Below are 18,101 nucleotides of genomic sequence, written 5' to 3' on the forward strand. Positions count from 1 at the left end.
GCTAAGCAAATTTTTGTGCGTAAAATTTATGTAAATCTGTGATCTTCACGATTTTTGTTTGTTACCAATTCTGTAACGTTCCTCTAACAGACATTTCAGGCTATTTTATCACAAATTTTCTGATTTTTCAAAAGAGCAAATCAGACTAAAAAGTAGGAAGAATATCATGCCTACAGCACCTGGGCCCAATTTCATAGAGCTGCTAAGCACCAAAATTTGCTTAGCATGAAATTTCTACCTTCATAAAAACAAGATTACCAACCAAATTTCCATTTGTTGCATATTGATTGTTACTGGTATTCAGCTGTTGTTTGCTTATCCTGAAAATCACATGGAAGTTTGGTTGGTAATCCTAATTTTATCAAGGAAGAAACTTCATGCTTAGCAGGCCTGGGCGAATTGTTCAAATATCCGGTTAATGGCGAATAGGTTTTCCTATCCTTCAGACGAGAGGCTGGAGCCTGAAGCAGAATCCAAAGTCAAAGCCATGGATTCAAGCACTAGGAATAGTCAGCTCACCTTGTTCTGACATCCAGTTTACACCTATTGATTACACAGGACAACTCAAAAAGGACAGGGAACCATCCCTTGACCCATATCCGATCTTCTTCACTGATTGGCGTCTCATGGTCTCCCACATGCTCTCGGAACATCTGCAAAAAGGCAAGTTCAACAAATGTAAAAAATAAATTAGGATAATCAAGAATGCAAAAGACATTCTGGCTGGGTTATTTGTGACAAGAGTCTGGTAGATTGAACCCATGACTTACTGCATTCTACAGCCGACGTCTGGAGAGGTAGGTTCATATCGCAGTAGGACATAGCACCATGTTATGGTTTACAAGGTAAAGTAGTCAGTATTTTCCTGCAAGGTACATGCATGTGGCACTACGCTGGTACTATGAGACCTACTCTTTTTACATAGCACCATGTGATGGTTTACAAGGTGCTGTAGCGCAATATGCTGCCGATCAAACCAGGAACACCCGGGCGAGCCCCTTCTCTTTTTCGATAAGTGCACTGGGTTCCACATTACACAACACAAAGGACCAACGGCTTTACGTCCCATCCGAAGGACGAAGCACTATGGTTAAGTAAGTGTCTTGCTTAAGGAAACAAGTGTCACGGCTGGGGATTCGAACCCACTCTACTGAATCGAAATACCAGAGTTTAAATCCGGTGCTCTTAACCGCTCGACCACAACACGCCCATAACCGTAAAAATATGTGGGATTTCCCACATTGTAATAGCCGTCTGATACCCAGACTCACCTGTGGTTTTTCCATGACGTATTTAGCACAGCTCCGGATGAGCCTTATAGCCTCCATGCTAGTATCAGGAAAGGCTGCGTTGCAAGCAAACTCTGATAAACACTTGACTGCATCTTGGAATGAATCTAACGTTGCACCAAAGTATTTCTCAAATACATTGGCTGAGGAGAAAAGTGGAACAAAGTGTTAACAGTAATCAGGATGTTTTCTAACAAAAACTTGGAAAGAAAATAACAATACTAACACATGTGTTTCTAACTAAAGCTTTTACTAAAGAGAGTTCAAAGTGCCGTACAACAAGGACTTTTACTTTTTCTATGAAGATTACAACCTCTGAAACAAATGTTGTTTGGCTGGTATCCAGTATCTATTGAGCAAGATTTGTTAAGATGCATTTAATCATGATTTAGTACGATCAAACCAAAGATAACCGGCTTCAAATCTACAGCATTAGAAATGCAAACAGCGTTAGAAATGTAAACAAACGTTAAAACTTGATGCACACATGGCCACATGTTTCGTACATTTGTATGCTGAGTGTATCCACCACACGACCTGCACAACATTCTGTCGATAAATACATGTAATTATTGTTCAAAGTTCCTAAATTCTTTGCGTTACCGATTGTTGAATCTCGATGATTTTATTGCAAACGAAGTTCTTAACGACGGAACCGCTAATTATTTATTCAAGGAAATGGTTTTTGATTGAAAAACTATTATTTATGGCCAACATTTGGGGATAAGATCATCCAAAAGTGTCTGTTTTTTTTTTTTTTTTTTTTCCCCGTTTTGCAAAATTCCACGTGAACATGTGAAGGTCGTCCGATTTGGTACATTTGGTATGTTTTGATTTAGTTTTTAAACTAATGTTGTTCCGACTGAAATGGATGTCATTCAATGGGTAGCGTCGTCGGGGCCGGGGATTAATAACACTGTTTTTTAAGAAAAAGTTTTTCTCAAGCATTTGTTGCTTTCACGTTCGATGACGTCATATTGACGGGCGGCATTTTGATTACGTCATGCCGCCCTCCTAAAAAAGTCTGTGGAGAACACAAGCTTAGCAAGTTTTTATGCTTACATGCTTTATGAAACTGGTGCCTGGTCTAAACAAGGACCTGGGGTCGGTTTCACAAACAGCTAAGATTGATCTTAACTGCAAATAAATAGTAGTTGCTAAGTAAAGTGTGATGTCAATACTGACAATTTATCTTAAGATGAATTTTCATGTTTTGTGAAATCGAGCCCAGGTCTTTTCATCTCTGTGATGGCAAGTTTGCCTCTATCAAGAAAATCTGAAGATGCATTGAGATCAATGAAAAACCCTGAACTCTTTTCAGGACTATATGACAGGCTGTACTTACTGACAATGCTTCCAGTGGTCTGGAATGCAAGCTCCACTATGCTTTCCTCATGATCCGATGCAGCAAGATGGAAGACTGAGAAGACATTTTTCCAGCCAGAGCGGATATTGCCTGCTTGTGAATTCACCATCTGAGCAATGCATCGGACAACCATGTCCCTGATGGTGGGTGATCTGGATTCAACAATACACAACATAAGTAGGATTTGAAACTTTGCATGGTGGAAATCTGATATGGAAAGGTTTGCGGTAACACCATGTAATGAGTTTGGGTGGTTCTGAAAAGAACCATTAATTTCAACTAGTAATAATAAACATTTCTATGGCGCTCTACAATTAACACAGCGCCTCACAAGAAAAACAAAATAACATAAGTAGAAAGCAAAACAAAAGAAAATTACAGGAGGCTCTCAGTGGGGAAACAAAAACGTTTTGAGAGACCGCTTGAAGATCGAAGTAGACTCAACGCTTCGATCAGTATGCTCTGATCGTCTTCTGGAGAAAGCTGGACTCTGAAGCTGCAAGCTACTTAAAGTACTGTGGAGGCGGATTAGCTTGGTGATGCACAGAGCGAAACGTCGAGTTGAAACCAACGGTTCTTTAGAGATAGTCATTACATGGTGTTACTGCAAACCTTTCCATATAATACACAACATGATCAGCAAGATCAATACAAAAAAACTAAGTAATATGCCTGTGTTTTTTTTTTTCCACAGAGCTCAGGAAAGTACCGAGTATACAGTGCTAACACACATAGGTGGTTATGGGTAAAACCAAAAATAGTATTCTTTATCCCAAATGCAAATTTCCATCTATTAAATCGTTGTGGTACCCGCTGTTAAATATAGAATTGGAGCTGCCTCTAGCCACCGAGCTACTGTAGCTCGGTGGTCTAGTGGTAAGACATCTGCACTAGCAATGCAAAGGTTGTGGGTTTGAATCCCACTCGAGTCAATTGACTGTGGATTTTTTCACAGAACATGGGAAGGTGTAATGGTAAAAACAAATTATATTCTTTATCCCTGATGCAAAAATAACGTAAATCGTTGTGGTGCCCACTGCTAACACATTTGGTTTGAAGATAAATTTGTTAACACATACGCACTCATGGAAAACAAAACAAAACGCATCTGCTTCCTATACAGGGGTTGGTCCCATATCCAACACAGTCTTAGTGGATATAGGATATAGAAGAACTACGTTTTCCTTAAAGGAACACGTTGCCTTGGATCGGACGAAACCGTTTATGAAATGTATATGGTTAGAAAGATGTTTTAGAAGTAGAATATACTGATTCACACAAGTATCACTTAAAATTGCGTGATTTTCTTTTTTTACGTTGCGAACTATCACGGTCAGCCATTTATGGGAGTCAAAATTTTGACTCCCATAAATGGCCGACTGTGTTATTGGACGAGGTAAAAAGAAAACCACCCAATTTCGAGGCATATTTGTGTATATCATTGTATTCTACTTTTAAATCATCTTTCTAACCATATGCATTTTATAACAAACGGTCACAAAACGCTTTTCAAAGACCAACTCGACCGATCCAAGGCAACGTGTTCCTTTAATTTCACTAGCGATTGTGTGGTAACTATTAAAATGACCACTGAGCTCAACTGACTTGTTTTTCTTCATGATGTACTCAAATGGTCGCAGGAACTCCTTCTGGAACTTGAAGTTGGGCAACTCTCCTTTCTCTAGAAACTTCATGGACAGCTGCCGCAAAGAATCAATGGCAAAGAATGCTACATCTTCCTTAGGGTTACACCCAACCTACAATCACAAAGAAAGAATAAAGTCACATTACACTATTGCTACAATTGTATTTTTTTTCCTTCCAATGTCGATGTAAATACACACCCTTTGTTATTTTGTGGAAACACTCTTCTTTCCATTTTATATCCTCAAGTTTTAATATTGTAGTTTGAACAACCGTGAAATCCAACATGGTTTCCAGTGGTAACAATTTAACTCTTTCAGTGCCATGGTCGTACATGCCTGATCTATTTTATGTATTCTGAAAGTACCTATATTGTATATGTACAATCTATTTTATGTGTTCCAAAAGCGACATAATAGTACATGTACAATCTATTTTATGTACTAAAAAAGTGTCATCAATCATTCATGTACAACCAATAATATGAACGATATCACGAGAGGGCATTAGCACTCAAGAAAGGCGCTGACTTTGGGATGTACCGAGGCAACACAAACCAGCAAGAAACTTTTGTTTTGTGAGAAACACTTTTTTCATATATTTTTTTTTTATACAATTTCAAAAAAGCTCATAAAGCTGGGCATTTAAGTTTAAAAAAGCAAAAACAAGCGGGCACTGAAAGTTAAGCAGATACAGTGGTACAAACTACCACCAACTAAGGATTTGCAGCTTAGAAATTGCTAACAAACCCTGTAAGCAGAAACACATAATCATATAGATTCCAAGTAGACGCCATCTTTACAGGCAAATCGCATATTGGCTTGCAGGTGCGTCAAGCGCTCATATTACTAATGCAGCCACGTCGTGTACTAATTAATCATGCAATGAGTTTTATGAAATGTGCTGCCTGCTGTTCTCAAGCGCAACGCATGACTGTGTGCTCCAAATTGCCTGTAAAGTTTTACGTGGCATAATATTGCAACCTATCTTTAAGCACAAATTCTCACAGCAACACCCTGAGATTGAGTCGTTTCTCAAACGGATTCAGTTCAAAACTCTTCTCCTTGTCTACAAAGCAATACATGGCCTCTCTCCTACATACATCAATAGTCTCAACTCAACAACAAAATGCCTACTTCATCCATGAGCCTTTATCTTCAACTTTCCAATGGCCCACGCACGAATACCTGCTACGGTAAAAGAGAATTCTCAGTAGCTGCACCAACTTGCTGGAACAAGCTCCCTCTTCACACCTGTTACTCATCCTCGATCAGCTCATTCAAAAACACATCTTTTCAGACAATGTTAAAGCGCTTTCAACATGTTCAAATGCCTGTGGAAAACGCTATACAAATTTTATTTATAACTATTTTGGCTGAGCCTGTCTATTTCTGAGTAACGTACCTTGTTGAAATGGTCACCCAGTATGCTCCAGATTCGAGACCATTGCACACGTACACGACCCATGTTATAGTAAGAGATCTCTACTATCTTAGTTAAGCTGAACATTCTACATGTATTGGTTGCGTGTAACTCCTCCAGAGACACCTGGCATAACGCTTGCACAAAATCAACTGTAAAATACAACCATCAACAATGGTTTACATTGTAGCTTCAAAAAAGACAATCACAAACAATGGTTTACAACATAGCTTGAAAAAATACAATCATCAACAATGGTATACATTGTAACTTGGAAAATATACACACAAACAATGGTTTACATTGTAGTTTCACAATATTATAAGTTATTACACAAGCGCAAGTGGAATACAAAAAATTATAGCGCGTCTGCATCACAAGGCAAAGTTGGATATGGGACGCAGACGCGCTATATTTTTCTGTATTCCACAAGCGCGCATGTTATAACGATTTTATTTTCCAGTCTCACATGCAACGTGCATAGTTTAAAGTTTCAGAACGTTATTTAATTTTGCGACGAACAGCATACACGCGCAAAGTTTAGAAAGTAATTTTTGCACTGTCTGTTTGCGGAGCATGACGCATTGACACTCACAATTCGCACTGTGCAATATAAAAACTGGAAGTAGGTTTTAGCTTTTTATACCACCCTCTAGTTCGAGCATCTGATTGGTGGATAAGCGCGCACTGGAAGATAATGCCATAAATTTGCCATAAAGATCTCAGATAGTCGAGGAGACGGTGTGTAGGTTTCAGTGGTGGGTATAATGGAATACTTGGCTGAGCTTTTGCTTTGGTTATGAAAAGTAAGAGGGAACAATGAAATAAGAAGTAAAAAGCATGACTACATGTATGTGCCGCCGTTTGATATCGGTCGGTCCAATTTTCAATTACATAATCAGTTCCACTAAGCTTGCAATTTGTTTGGGCAGGAGACCAGCAGCATAGTCTACAATGTATTGTACTTCAAAAGCATTTACACGTTCTGTATTGTATTAGCATTACGGGATCAAAATAATCAAACATGGGATGAGAGAAAAATCAAATGGTCCTCATTGGGATTTGAACCCAAGACCCCTGACACTCCGGGCAGATGCTCTACCAACTGAGCTATGAGGCACAGCGGTAGACTCCCTCAGGTTTTCCCCAAGAACCACATTTTTCTCTCGATGTTGCAAAGTAACAAACACAAACAAATTTCTTTTCAAACTGTTTAACAATCAGAATGTCTTGATGTTTCAATCCCAACAGAGTCTTTCTTTGAAGGAACGTTACAGAATTGGTAAGAAACAAAATTGTGAAGATCTCAGATTTACATAAAACTTACACGGTCTAATGATAATGATAGTAGAAAACATCACTTGAAATATTTCTGTCTGAAAAGTCATATTTGATGAGAAATAAACAATATAATTTCGTGTTTGAAGTCTATCGCTCAGTGAGCGTTTTATTCATTTTTGTTTTGCCATCGATGCAATGCAAAATTTGTATTTGGTTTTTCACTATTCTCTCGTGACCCAGATGGCCGATCGATCTCAAACTTCTACAGGTTTGTCAGTTTATGTATATGATGGATTACATAAAGTGCTTACACTGCCAGCAACTGTTTTGTTAGCAAAACCAATTCTGTGATGTTCCTTTAACAATCAGAATGTCTTGACATTTCGACCCTTTTAGAGTCTTTAAGAGAATAGTTATTACCTATAGCATCTCCATCCAGCCGTGTTGAACCAGTGAATATTCTATCCACAGCTACCACAATGCCCTGTGAGGAGGTTTCCCCCATAGCTTCCTGGAGACTAGCCATCCTCTTCTGATCCATGTTGGCAACTCTCGCAACTATCACAAACAAAAACAAACAAATACAAGATTGTAATCTTACTACTACTATTACTAATAATAATACTACACAGTTCTTATGCAGTGCTTTATTACACCCGAGGGCATCTCAAAGCGCTCATAATTTTGTCTACAGGGTATGTGGAGCTACATGTATGTTTGAAATAGACCAATTCAATTACATAGCACCTTGTATTAGGCAATCTGCAGCCAACCATACCAGAAAACACCAGGGTGAACCCCTTCTCCTAATGATAAGTGTACCTGGTTCTATAAATACATGTATTAGAAAAAAGAAAACAAAACTACGGATTTAAGTCCAATCCGAAGGACGAAGCAATAATGATAATGTGTCTTGCTTAAGGACACAAGTGTCATTACTGGGACTAGAACCCACACTCTTCAGAAACACCAGAGCTTGAGTTTGGTTAGCCTGAACATCTGACGTCACACTCATAGGCTCGAAAATGCGCCAGAGAGTGGCCTCGAGCCAACATCAATATATTGACGGTCACTTGAAACGGATGTACTGTTGATCTTGCATTCATTTTGCAGTCAAATTCTACAAACATGTCTATGCTTACACATAAAACATCATTATATGGATGTACATGTACTGTAATACATAAACGTTGTATCCAATGATATTGCTGGTTCTGTACAACCATGGATAAGGACAGGGGACCAGTCTAGAGTCTGGTACACTTGACTGCTCAGCCATAACATGACTTACGACTTTGGTACACACTATTTCCAGGCTTACGCAGCTCTGTGAAATTGGACCCAGGTCTTAATGAGATAACTGGTATTTATTTTTTAATTATAAAACATACCATCTCCTGACTCCAAGAGGTCATTATGATGTCCTGAGCTCCTATGACCCCCAGATTGGTTGCCAGTCCCGGCCAGGAATTTCCTCTTGACACCAGTACCAATGAGTTGAGCTAACTCCAGCTGCGATATACACTTTAGGATCTGAGCAGGGGGAAGGAATCATCAACACATAATAATAATAATAATAACATACAATTTATAAGGCGCACAGTATCTGGATTAGTACCATTCAAAGGAGCCGGATGCTAGCAAGCTGACAAATTGAACAGATTAGTCTTTAGGTTGTGTTTGAATGTTGACAGATCAGGTGTGTCCTTCAGCTAGTCTGGCAAGGATTTCCAGAGAAGCGGTGCGCAGCTGGAAAAGGCGCGGTCTCCATAACTTGGCAGACGAGTTTTGATATTTCAAACGAGAAAACTAATAACTAATGAGTTGCAAGCCTTGATGGCTCTGATAGCAGAATAAAAATGAAACATGTGAAATAACTGTGACACTTTATCATTAGAAAAAGGGCTTACATTGGTTATTAAAGCCATTGGACCCTTTCGGTACAGAAAAAAAAAAAAAAAGTTCACAGATTTACAAATAACTTACAGGGTTTACAGAAGGTAGTGGTGAAAGACTTCTCTTGAAATAATATTCCATGAAATGGTTTACTTTTTGAGAAAACATTAAAATCAATATCAATTCTCGATAGCGAGAACAATATCAATTCTCGATAGCGAGAACTACGGATTTATTTTAAACACATGTCATGACACGGCGAAACGCGCGGATACAAGGGTGGGTTTTCCCGCTATTTTCTCCCGACTCCAATGACCGATTGAGCCTAAATTTTCACAGGTTTGTATTTTGATATATAAGTTGTGATACACGAAGTGTGGGCCTTGGACAATACTGTTTACCGAAAGGGTCCAATGGCTTTAAGGATCAGTTGTTTGAGCATGTTTACAGTACATAACATACTTATACTCATACTTCATACATACTTGAAGATACATTATCCCATTATAACAATAAGCCTGGACAACTGGTGCAACTAATGTCAAAGTCGCTACTATTAAATTGCTTAGTCGCGACTACCATTTTTCAACTACTAGATTAACCATGCCGCCATGACTACTACAAAAACAGTCTTGACTTCCTGTTTGGTGAACCAATTGTGCCGCTCACGACTATTCAGAACAACATATTTTGAGAACATAACACAATCAGACATCAGTGACACAGTCCTTCAATCCTTTTAGCGTAAATTTTCCTTTATTGTGCCTGCGGCAAATAATATGCGGCAATGCATCTGGGGATTAAAAAATAGTTGTGATTAGTTTCGCGACTATTTGAGGAGCGACTAGTCCAGTAGTAAAATTTCACTAGTCACCCAGGCTTACATAATAGGCTACATTCAAATTCACTTAGATAACAGTGAGACACTAGGAGGGTAAAATAACAGGTGGAAATATCTAACAGACTTTCTCTGTAGCTTACCTCCAACCATGCCTTGCCTAGATAGTTCCCATCTGTATGAGCGACAGTGATCAACGTCTTGATGGTATCAATGTTCTTAGTCTTCATCTCGGTGATGGAGGAGTTTGCCGTCAGCAGAGTGAACCTTGACAGAGCTTGTACGTAAGCATCCCGTTCCATCTCTAACCTGAAGATACAGGCGATACGTATGGCACATCGGATCCCATCTAGGCAGTGGGTAGCTATCTCAGGGTCGTCACAGTCCTGTAAGCCAACACTGAAGGCCGCTAAGAAAGGTGTCCAAGCAACCTGTGCAAAAATAAACAACAGTATAAGTTGAAGGAAAAAATACCCCAAACTACCAATACAAACATCTTCTTCAAACTGAGGCGAAGCAGAATTTAAAACTTCTGTATGTATAGACCATGTAAACTTTGTACAGAAGAAAATTGCCTCCATGAAGAATCGGGGACCAATTTCATAGGGCTGCTTAAGCCGGAAAAGTATCTAAAGCAGAATATTATGCTTAGCAGAATAAGGTTACTAACCGAACATTATCTTACATGTACTATCTGTGGCAAGTATCCTGCTCATTTTTTACTAAGCAGAATTGTTTGAGCAGTACTCTCTGACTAAGCAGTTCTATGAAATTGGGCCCACATCCGAAGCACTACTTCTTAAAGGAACACATTGGTCTTTGAAAAGTGTTTGTAACTGTCAAATTTTTGACTCCCATAAATGGTTGACCTTGTTGGTTCACAAAGTAAAAGGAAAACCACACAATTTCGAGGCAAATGTGTGTGGATCATTGTATTCTACCTTTAAAATATCTTTCTAACCATCTGCATTTAATAACAAGCGGTTACAAATGCTTTTTAAAGACCAACTCACCCGATCCAAGGCAACGTGTTCCTTTAAAGCACTATTTCTTAAGAGAGACTTACTTTGAACATTGGTCTAACGTGTTCATGATGTGTAGCACTAGTGAAGCTTGTCTGTACATGACTGACGCTCTCCATTAGAACCTTAGAGGTATTGGCAATGGCTTCCATCTCCATGTTATATAATAACTTCCGCTGTTTCTCACTAGTCACATCTAGAAAATACAAGATATAATCAAGTGTTAAAAATAAGCCTGGGCCACTAGTGTTGTAGTCACGACTATTGATTGTTTAGTAGAGTCACGACTACCACTCTCAACTACTCAGCTAACCAGGCCGTCACAACTACTACAAAATAGTTGCGCCCTGTTTGGTGAACCAATTGTGTCGCTCAGAACTATTCATGACAACATATTTATTTACGAAACAAAATCAGACATCAGTGTGTAATCCTTCAATCCTTTCAGCAAGAATTTTACTATTGCGCCCGCAGCAAACATTATGCCGCAATGCATCTTGGGAATTTAAAATTAGTCGCAACTAGTGTCAAAGTCGTAACTAGGCCTTAAGTTTGCTTCGCATTCGCAGGAGGTTTAAACAAACTAATGGAGATTGATTTGGACCTACTTGTTGTAACGTGCTTGTTACTGGTGGATGGTTTCATCTTGATCTCATTATCTTCGATCTCATCGTAGATCTCAGATAAGTATTCTCTCGGCAGATCTTTACTGTCATTGATCCCTCGATTCATCTTTATGTAATCATCTTTGGATATCTTGTGCTTGACCTGGATGGAGAGACCAAGGGTTAAAGTTCAAAAGCTGAATGTAACGTTTTGGAAATCCTTTAGTTTATTTCATCACTGCATCTGGGATTGGAAATAACGTATTTATATTGCATTTCGCTGTTAATTTGCCTGAAATCCAAGATGGTGGTCACGTCCTTAATTTTGGTGGAACCGCGGGTATTGTTTTATCTTTTCATTGTTTATTCTTTTAAAGTTTAGTTCATGTAATTATTATTGTATATTTTGTATGATCATTCTGTTTTGGGCCGAAGACCTAAACTGCGTCTTTGTGTGTCTTCACCCAACAGATTCACCGTTTACAGATCTCAATAAATCTAAAGAGCTACTATCAGACTTGCCGTTTCATGCCCGTACTTATTCCAAGGGTCACAGTTATATTATCATAGTTTAATAGATTGGGGATTATAAGTCAATTGAGTTTTACATGTGGCATGAACCACACATAATTTAAGGATATCATTCTACACAGATTTATATTTATTGACCAGACCAACAGCGGACGAGCCGCCAATTACAGGAAAGGATAAAAAACAATTAGAAATATTCATATAGCCTATATAAAAACAATCTGATGTGTACAAAGTTAACAATTAAAATAGAATTATCTTAGGAAAGAAAATTAAAACATACATTGAAGATTAAATAAAATAAAATAGGGAACAGAAACAGACCACCATGAACGCCTGTGAAAATATATTTAAAATATATTTTAAAAGCAAAAGCCTACATTAAATTATAAAATAGAATAAACAATAAAAGACAAAGGAAATAAATTTAAAAACAAATAAAAATATAAACAAAAATAAACAAAATCAATATAAACAATACCGAATAAACAAAACAAAACACTGTAAATATACATTAGTTTCTGGAAGAGGATATGGCACGCAAAACCTGACCATGAAAGAAATTAAGAGAAGGGGCTCAGATAACCAAACACAACAACTAATCAAATTGAATATTGATGGACTCCCCAAAAAGGCAAAAAATTGTAGACACACATTCTTCGGAGGTGCATAAACACGTGTACCATCCTTTTCTGCACGTTTTGACACACAAAGGCGGACAGGAGATGCGCGAGTATGCGTGCTGCGCATTGTGAATAGGGTATATTGTTATTCTGAACATAAAAATAAACAAATTTGCTTCGGGCATAAACTCTTGCCTTGGTTAATTCTACTTACCTGTGCACTATGTAGGTCTGTAGTTAGCAGGATAATGGAATAGGCTAACACATAGGCAACGTCGGCACTAGCAAAGACTGTCTGTCTATTGTTGTTCTCAACGTAGCGACTAGCAAACTTCTCCATCATCCGATCAATCTTCTGAGCCTCACCAGGAAGACGGAAACCCTGGAGGAACGCTCTTAGGGCTGACACAAAATCCTTATCCATGAAGTCCATCTGATCCACGTAAGCATACATCACCTCTTTATTGAGTCTGCGGATAAAAACGACAAGAAGATAAGAGGTCTTGTCAAAATTAATTCAAGACAGTTAGTCAGGGGTCTTGACTTATTTATTTACTTATTTTAATTCTTTAGACTATACAACAACTATAAAAACAAGCAGAGGCCGTCCAAGGAAAGGCAAAAGTAACAGAACTGGTATCAAAAAAGATGTGCCCTCCCAGATCTCGCTAATAAAAAGGGTAAACATTTATTTACAATTATTATTATACTATTATATTATTATATACAATACATAAAACAGAAATCTAAAATTGTTGTGAAAATTTAAACAAAAGAGATTAGGGATCTTGTCAAAATTAATCAAATATGGCAAGTTGAACAGTAATTCACCGGTGTCAAATAGTTCTCAAATGCAATAAAGACATGCCCTATGCCAATACATCAGTTGGTGACAAGCACAAAGAAGCCTATATCTTGAGAGACTGTGTCGTGCTTGGTACCACTGACCTCTCTAATACATCACACCAAGCGAGGTGATAGTTTAGATTACCTTGGTGTACCACAAACCAAATCCCATTTTTTATAGTGTTTATCAGGCCAAATAAGGGGCCATTCATAATAGTCAATGTTAAAAAATGTTTTGACCCACCCACCCACCCCAAATTTAAATTTTTAAATATTGATTTACATCACAATATACTCTATGCACTAAAGAACAAAGTAATGTCTCAAATGATGCAGATTTATCAGGTCAAAGGACCCCAACATAGAGCAGATCCAGCAGCCTTTATCATGTAATGTAAAAAAAAAAAAACCAAAAAAAAAAAAAACAACACACACATGAATTTCGATTTTCAGTTATTTCTTTTGACCCACCCGCCCATAATTTCGAAAAAATATCGTTTTTTTTTAACATTGACTATTATGAATGGCCCCTAAGTCAAAAATATGTCAACTCTGGATGCTGCCAGAGGGAAGGGGCTGGTTCAACAAAATACTTTTTAGAGCCAATACTACTCTCATGGTTGTACCCGCTAGTTTACTATTATTTATAGTTTATTCATAAATACCCCAGACAGTTTGTCTACTACTATTGGTGGAGAGCACGTCATGTGGGGGTGTTTAAACGGTTGATAAAGACACAGCTGAAGCTGTTTAAGACCAGCTGGCTTCTGCGTGTCGGGCGGAACGCAATTCATAGCTATTATTAACAGCACGTAGTATGTCAGCATTCTCATTTATGAATGGGAATAAAAGAGTAGTGACTCGTTCTTAAACGTCCGTTTAAAACCTTGCAGGGTCGTTGCTGTGCGCTCACGGCAACGACCCTGCCGGTTTTAAACGGCCGTTTAAAAACTCGTTGCTGCACTTTTATTCCCTTATTCAAATGCTGAATATCTGTCTGATGTTGTGACTTACTTCTCATTTTCTCCCATGTAGTCTCCTAAGACGGTGGTATTGAGCCGATCATCTCTGTGGAAGAATTCTGCAATGTCTTCAGGTCTTTTGCCTAGAATGCCATGCTCCTGTAAGAAGTTGATTCCTTTCGTGGCCTTCTTGTTGAACCTATAATAAGAGCAAACAGAAGCTCAAAAGAAATACTAAAATTCTTTTTCTATCTCACACAGTTCTAACGTCCAAGAGTCACTGTTGAGAATATTTGTATCTCATCAACTGGGTCTCTGTGGAAAAAAAGTAAACAGTAAAACAATATCAACTCTCGATAATGAGAATAACAGATTTATTTTAAACACATGTCATGACACGGCGAAACGCGCGGATACAAGGGTGGGTTTCCCGTTAATTTCTCCCCACTCCGATGACGGGTTGAGCCTTAATTTTCACAGGTTTGTTATTTGATATAGACGTTGTGATACACGTAGTGTGGGCCTTGGACAATACTGTTTACCGAAAGGGTCCAATGGCTTCATCGATAATACAGCGTACTTACATTTCAATTCCTTGTTCGATGATTTCTTTCTGTTGTTTCTGACTCTCAAACTGCTCGGGGCTGTCCATCATGGGTGCAGTCTGTGCTTGTAGGTTTGTTGTAGAGTTTGAATGAGTAGAGTTGAGTGACCCTTGACTGCCGGAGCTGGTCATCGTACCTTGACCGCTGTCTGTGTCAGCTTGGTCACCGCCAACAGCTTTCTCTTGACCTGTCCAGTCAAATCAAAGGGAATTAATTTTCATTTCATTCAAGTTTAGGTTTCAGTCCCTATATAGTGAATTGTTTTGTGTCATCATACTTTACATAGCAACTACGATTGATTTGCAGTTAAGATCAATCCTAGCTCCATGTAAAATCCGCCCCTGGAGCCTTTTATTAATCATCTGAAAACACACAAATATGTGCAACAAGGGTGTTTTTTCTTTCATTTCTCTCATTTCTCTCTCTTGCACCCTCGATGACCAATTGAGTCTAAATTTTCAGAGGTTTGTTATATTATGCATATGTTGAAATACACCAAGTGAGAATACTGGTCTTTGACAATTACCAAAGGTGTCCAGGGGTGGATTTCACAAAGGTAGTCCTAACTTTATAATTTGATAACTCCTTGTGGATTTCACAAAGGTAGTCCTAACTTAGGACTAGTCCTAGGCAATGCTAAGAGATAGGACTGGTCCTAAGTTAGGACCAGTAACCCATCCTAACTTGGGACTAGTCCTATCTCCTAGCATTGCCTAGGACTAGTCCTAAGTTAGGACTACCTTTGTGAAATCCTCCCCAGGGGTGGATTTCACAAAGAGTTAGGACTAGTCTTATCTTGAGTTAGGACCAGTTACTCGTCCTAACTTAGGACTATCCATGCAATTTGTAAATCTCCTAGGACTAGTCCTAAGTTAGGACTAGTCCTAACTCCTTGTGAAATCGACCCCAGTGCCTTTAATTACTTATAACTTACCTAGGTTAGCTTGAATGTTTGGATTGATGTACAAATCTTTGCTCCACTCCACCATACACTTAAGGATCGACACCAAACAGTGCAGTCCCTTGATGCGCATACGCTTCTCCTGTTGTGGTGTGGCACCCAGCTCCATCGCATGACGACCCTGTGCAATCTTGGACAGGTCACTGACTAGACGCTCAAAGATGTTTGCACTTGATAGGTCACAGTCGTAATTCAAGTATATGTCTACAACACACTGGGCATCTGCAGAGAAGACGGAAAGAAACTATTATTAGAAACAAATAACTTACAGGGTTTACAGAAGGTATTGGTGAAAGACCTCTCTTGAAATGTTATTCCATAAAATGCTTTACTTTTTGAGAAAACAATATCAATTCTCGATATCGAGAATTACGGATTTATTTTAAAAACATGTCATGACATGGCGAAACGTGCGGAAACAAGGTTGGGTTTTCCTGTTATTTTCTCCAGACTCTGATGACCGATTGAGCTTAAATTTTCACCGGTTTGTTATTTTATATATAAGTTGTGATACACGAAGTGTGGGTCTTGGACAATATTGTCTACCGAAAGTGTCCAATGGCTTTAATAATAATAATAGCTAGTTCTTATATAGCGCATGTCATAACTGAAAGAAATACCAATGCGCTTTACAAAAAAACAAAAGGCAAATAGCAACAAATTAACAAACATCAATATAAACCACAAGGAAAACTGACGGTAAATTTTGAAATGATTTTTGGGGTTGAACAAAGAATTGACTAGAGTGGGATTCGAACCAACGACCTCCGGATTAACGTGCCGGCGCTCTACCAACTGAGCTATCTAGCCCTATATTGGCGGTGTCCCTATTTTGTCAATATCTTTGATCGGGGGTGCCAGTCAGAAGCCATACAACCGTTAACTGCCGTGTAGCCAGGGATAACACCCAAATTACGATACAACCTGGGAAAATATTGACAAAATAGGGACACCCCCAATATAGGGCTAGATAGCTCAGTTGGTAGAGCGCCGGCACGTTAATCCGGAGGTCGTTGGTTCGAATCCCACTCTAGTCAATTCTTTGTTCAACCCCAAAAATCAAATTACCAAACAATACACTAATATAATAAGGCAAACAAAAGGATTAAACTGGACAGTAAGCAATAGAAAACAAATGAGTATTGAATTGAAAGTTAAGATTAAGAGTTTGTAAGAACTAACCTGCACAGATCCTTGTAAGTGCTTGCACCACCATCCACTTCTGCTCAAAGGAACTTGTTGAGGACTCAAGAATGTTGAGAAAGATTTCCTTGAAGAAAACCTATCGAAAAAAGAAAAAAAAAAAAATGCTTAAAGACACTAGACACTATTGGTAATTTTCAAAGACTAGTCTTCACAGTTGGTGTATCTCAACATATGCATAAAAAAACCAAACCTGTGAAAATTTGAGCTCAATTGGTCGTCGAAGTTGCGAGATAATAATGTAAGAAAAAACACCCTTGTCACACGAAGTTGGGTGCTTTCAAATGCTTGCTTTCGAGTCCTCAAATTCTAAATCTGAGGTCTCGAAATCAAGTTCGTGGAAAATTACTTCTTTCTCGAAAACTACGTTACTTCAGAGTGAGCTGTTTTTCACAATGTTTTATACTATCAAAAGCTCCACAATACTTGTTACCAAGTAAGGTATTATGCTAATAATTATTTTGAGTAATTAACAATAGTGTCCACTGCCTTTAAATAGTTTTTTTTAAATTATATTGGGGCCAGGCTAACCTCAATCTGCATCTTAAGGTGAGTCTTGAAGAGACTGAGGAGTGTCAGGAAGATTGCCAAGGATAACTCAAAGACCTCTGGTACTGACGAGACACCATTCTTAGACAACGCTACACACAGGTACTGCTTAATGGCAGTGATGAACATGTCATTTGTACGGAATACAGGGCCAGCGTTCTGCAGGACAGAAAGCAGAAGATGTAGAGACAGAACCTTGGACCGAAGCTCATGAGACCTGCAAATAGATAAGAGTATTAGAATGGGAGGTAAGACTTTGGGCAGCTGTTTATTTTGTGATATCACCTTCGCTATAAAAATAAAACAATCATGACAGATAGTAAGAGAGTAAGAGACTATATAAATAGTGAACTTGCAGGTACAACCATGTGTAAATCACTTTTGTGTGACTGTTGGCTCTGAAGTGAGCCGGTATGGTTATGGATGTTTTGAACAGTATACTCTGCCTACGTCAGGAG

General features: G+C 38.5%; 1 protein-coding gene and 1 non-coding gene across 4 annotated transcripts in view; one reads left to right on the plus strand and one right to left on the minus strand.

Moving 5' to 3' along the window:
* The window catches only part of LOC139952150 (brefeldin A-inhibited guanine nucleotide-exchange protein 1-like), a 58,636-nt gene that overhangs the window by 21,321 nt on the left and 19,214 nt on the right, over window positions 1–18,101 (minus strand). For all 3 annotated transcript variants that reach the window (XM_071951134.1, XM_071951133.1, XM_071951135.1), the window contains 16 exons: window positions 17,626–17,860; window positions 17,074–17,173; window positions 15,865–16,113; window positions 14,910–15,117; window positions 14,378–14,524; window positions 12,732–12,987; window positions 11,367–11,526; window positions 10,803–10,954; window positions 9,880–10,167; window positions 8,394–8,535; window positions 7,423–7,560; window positions 5,704–5,873; window positions 4,261–4,412; window positions 2,635–2,807; window positions 1,272–1,432; window positions 520–653 (listed from right to left, as the gene is read on the minus strand). In XM_071951134.1, coding sequence (XP_071807235.1) covers window positions 520–653; window positions 1,272–1,432; window positions 2,635–2,807; window positions 4,261–4,412; window positions 5,704–5,873; window positions 7,423–7,560; window positions 8,394–8,535; window positions 9,880–10,167; window positions 10,803–10,954; window positions 11,367–11,526; window positions 12,732–12,987; window positions 14,378–14,524; window positions 14,910–15,117; window positions 15,865–16,113; window positions 17,074–17,173; window positions 17,626–17,860 — 2,865 coding nt within the window. The remainder of the gene's footprint in view (window positions 1–519; window positions 654–1,271; window positions 1,433–2,634; window positions 2,808–4,260; window positions 4,413–5,703; window positions 5,874–7,422; window positions 7,561–8,393; window positions 8,536–9,879; window positions 10,168–10,802; window positions 10,955–11,366; window positions 11,527–12,731; window positions 12,988–14,377; window positions 14,525–14,909; window positions 15,118–15,864; window positions 16,114–17,073; window positions 17,174–17,625; window positions 17,861–18,101) is intronic.
* Trnaa-agc (transfer RNA alanine (anticodon AGC)) lies at window positions 3,515–3,587 on the plus strand. Its single transcript has one exon. It is a non-coding gene; the product is annotated as a tRNA-Ala (tRNA).

This window comes from Asterias amurensis, chromosome 20, assembly GCF_032118995.1.
Source record: "Asterias amurensis chromosome 20, ASM3211899v1".
Taxonomy (NCBI): domain Eukaryota; kingdom Metazoa; phylum Echinodermata; class Asteroidea; order Forcipulatida; family Asteriidae; genus Asterias; species Asterias amurensis.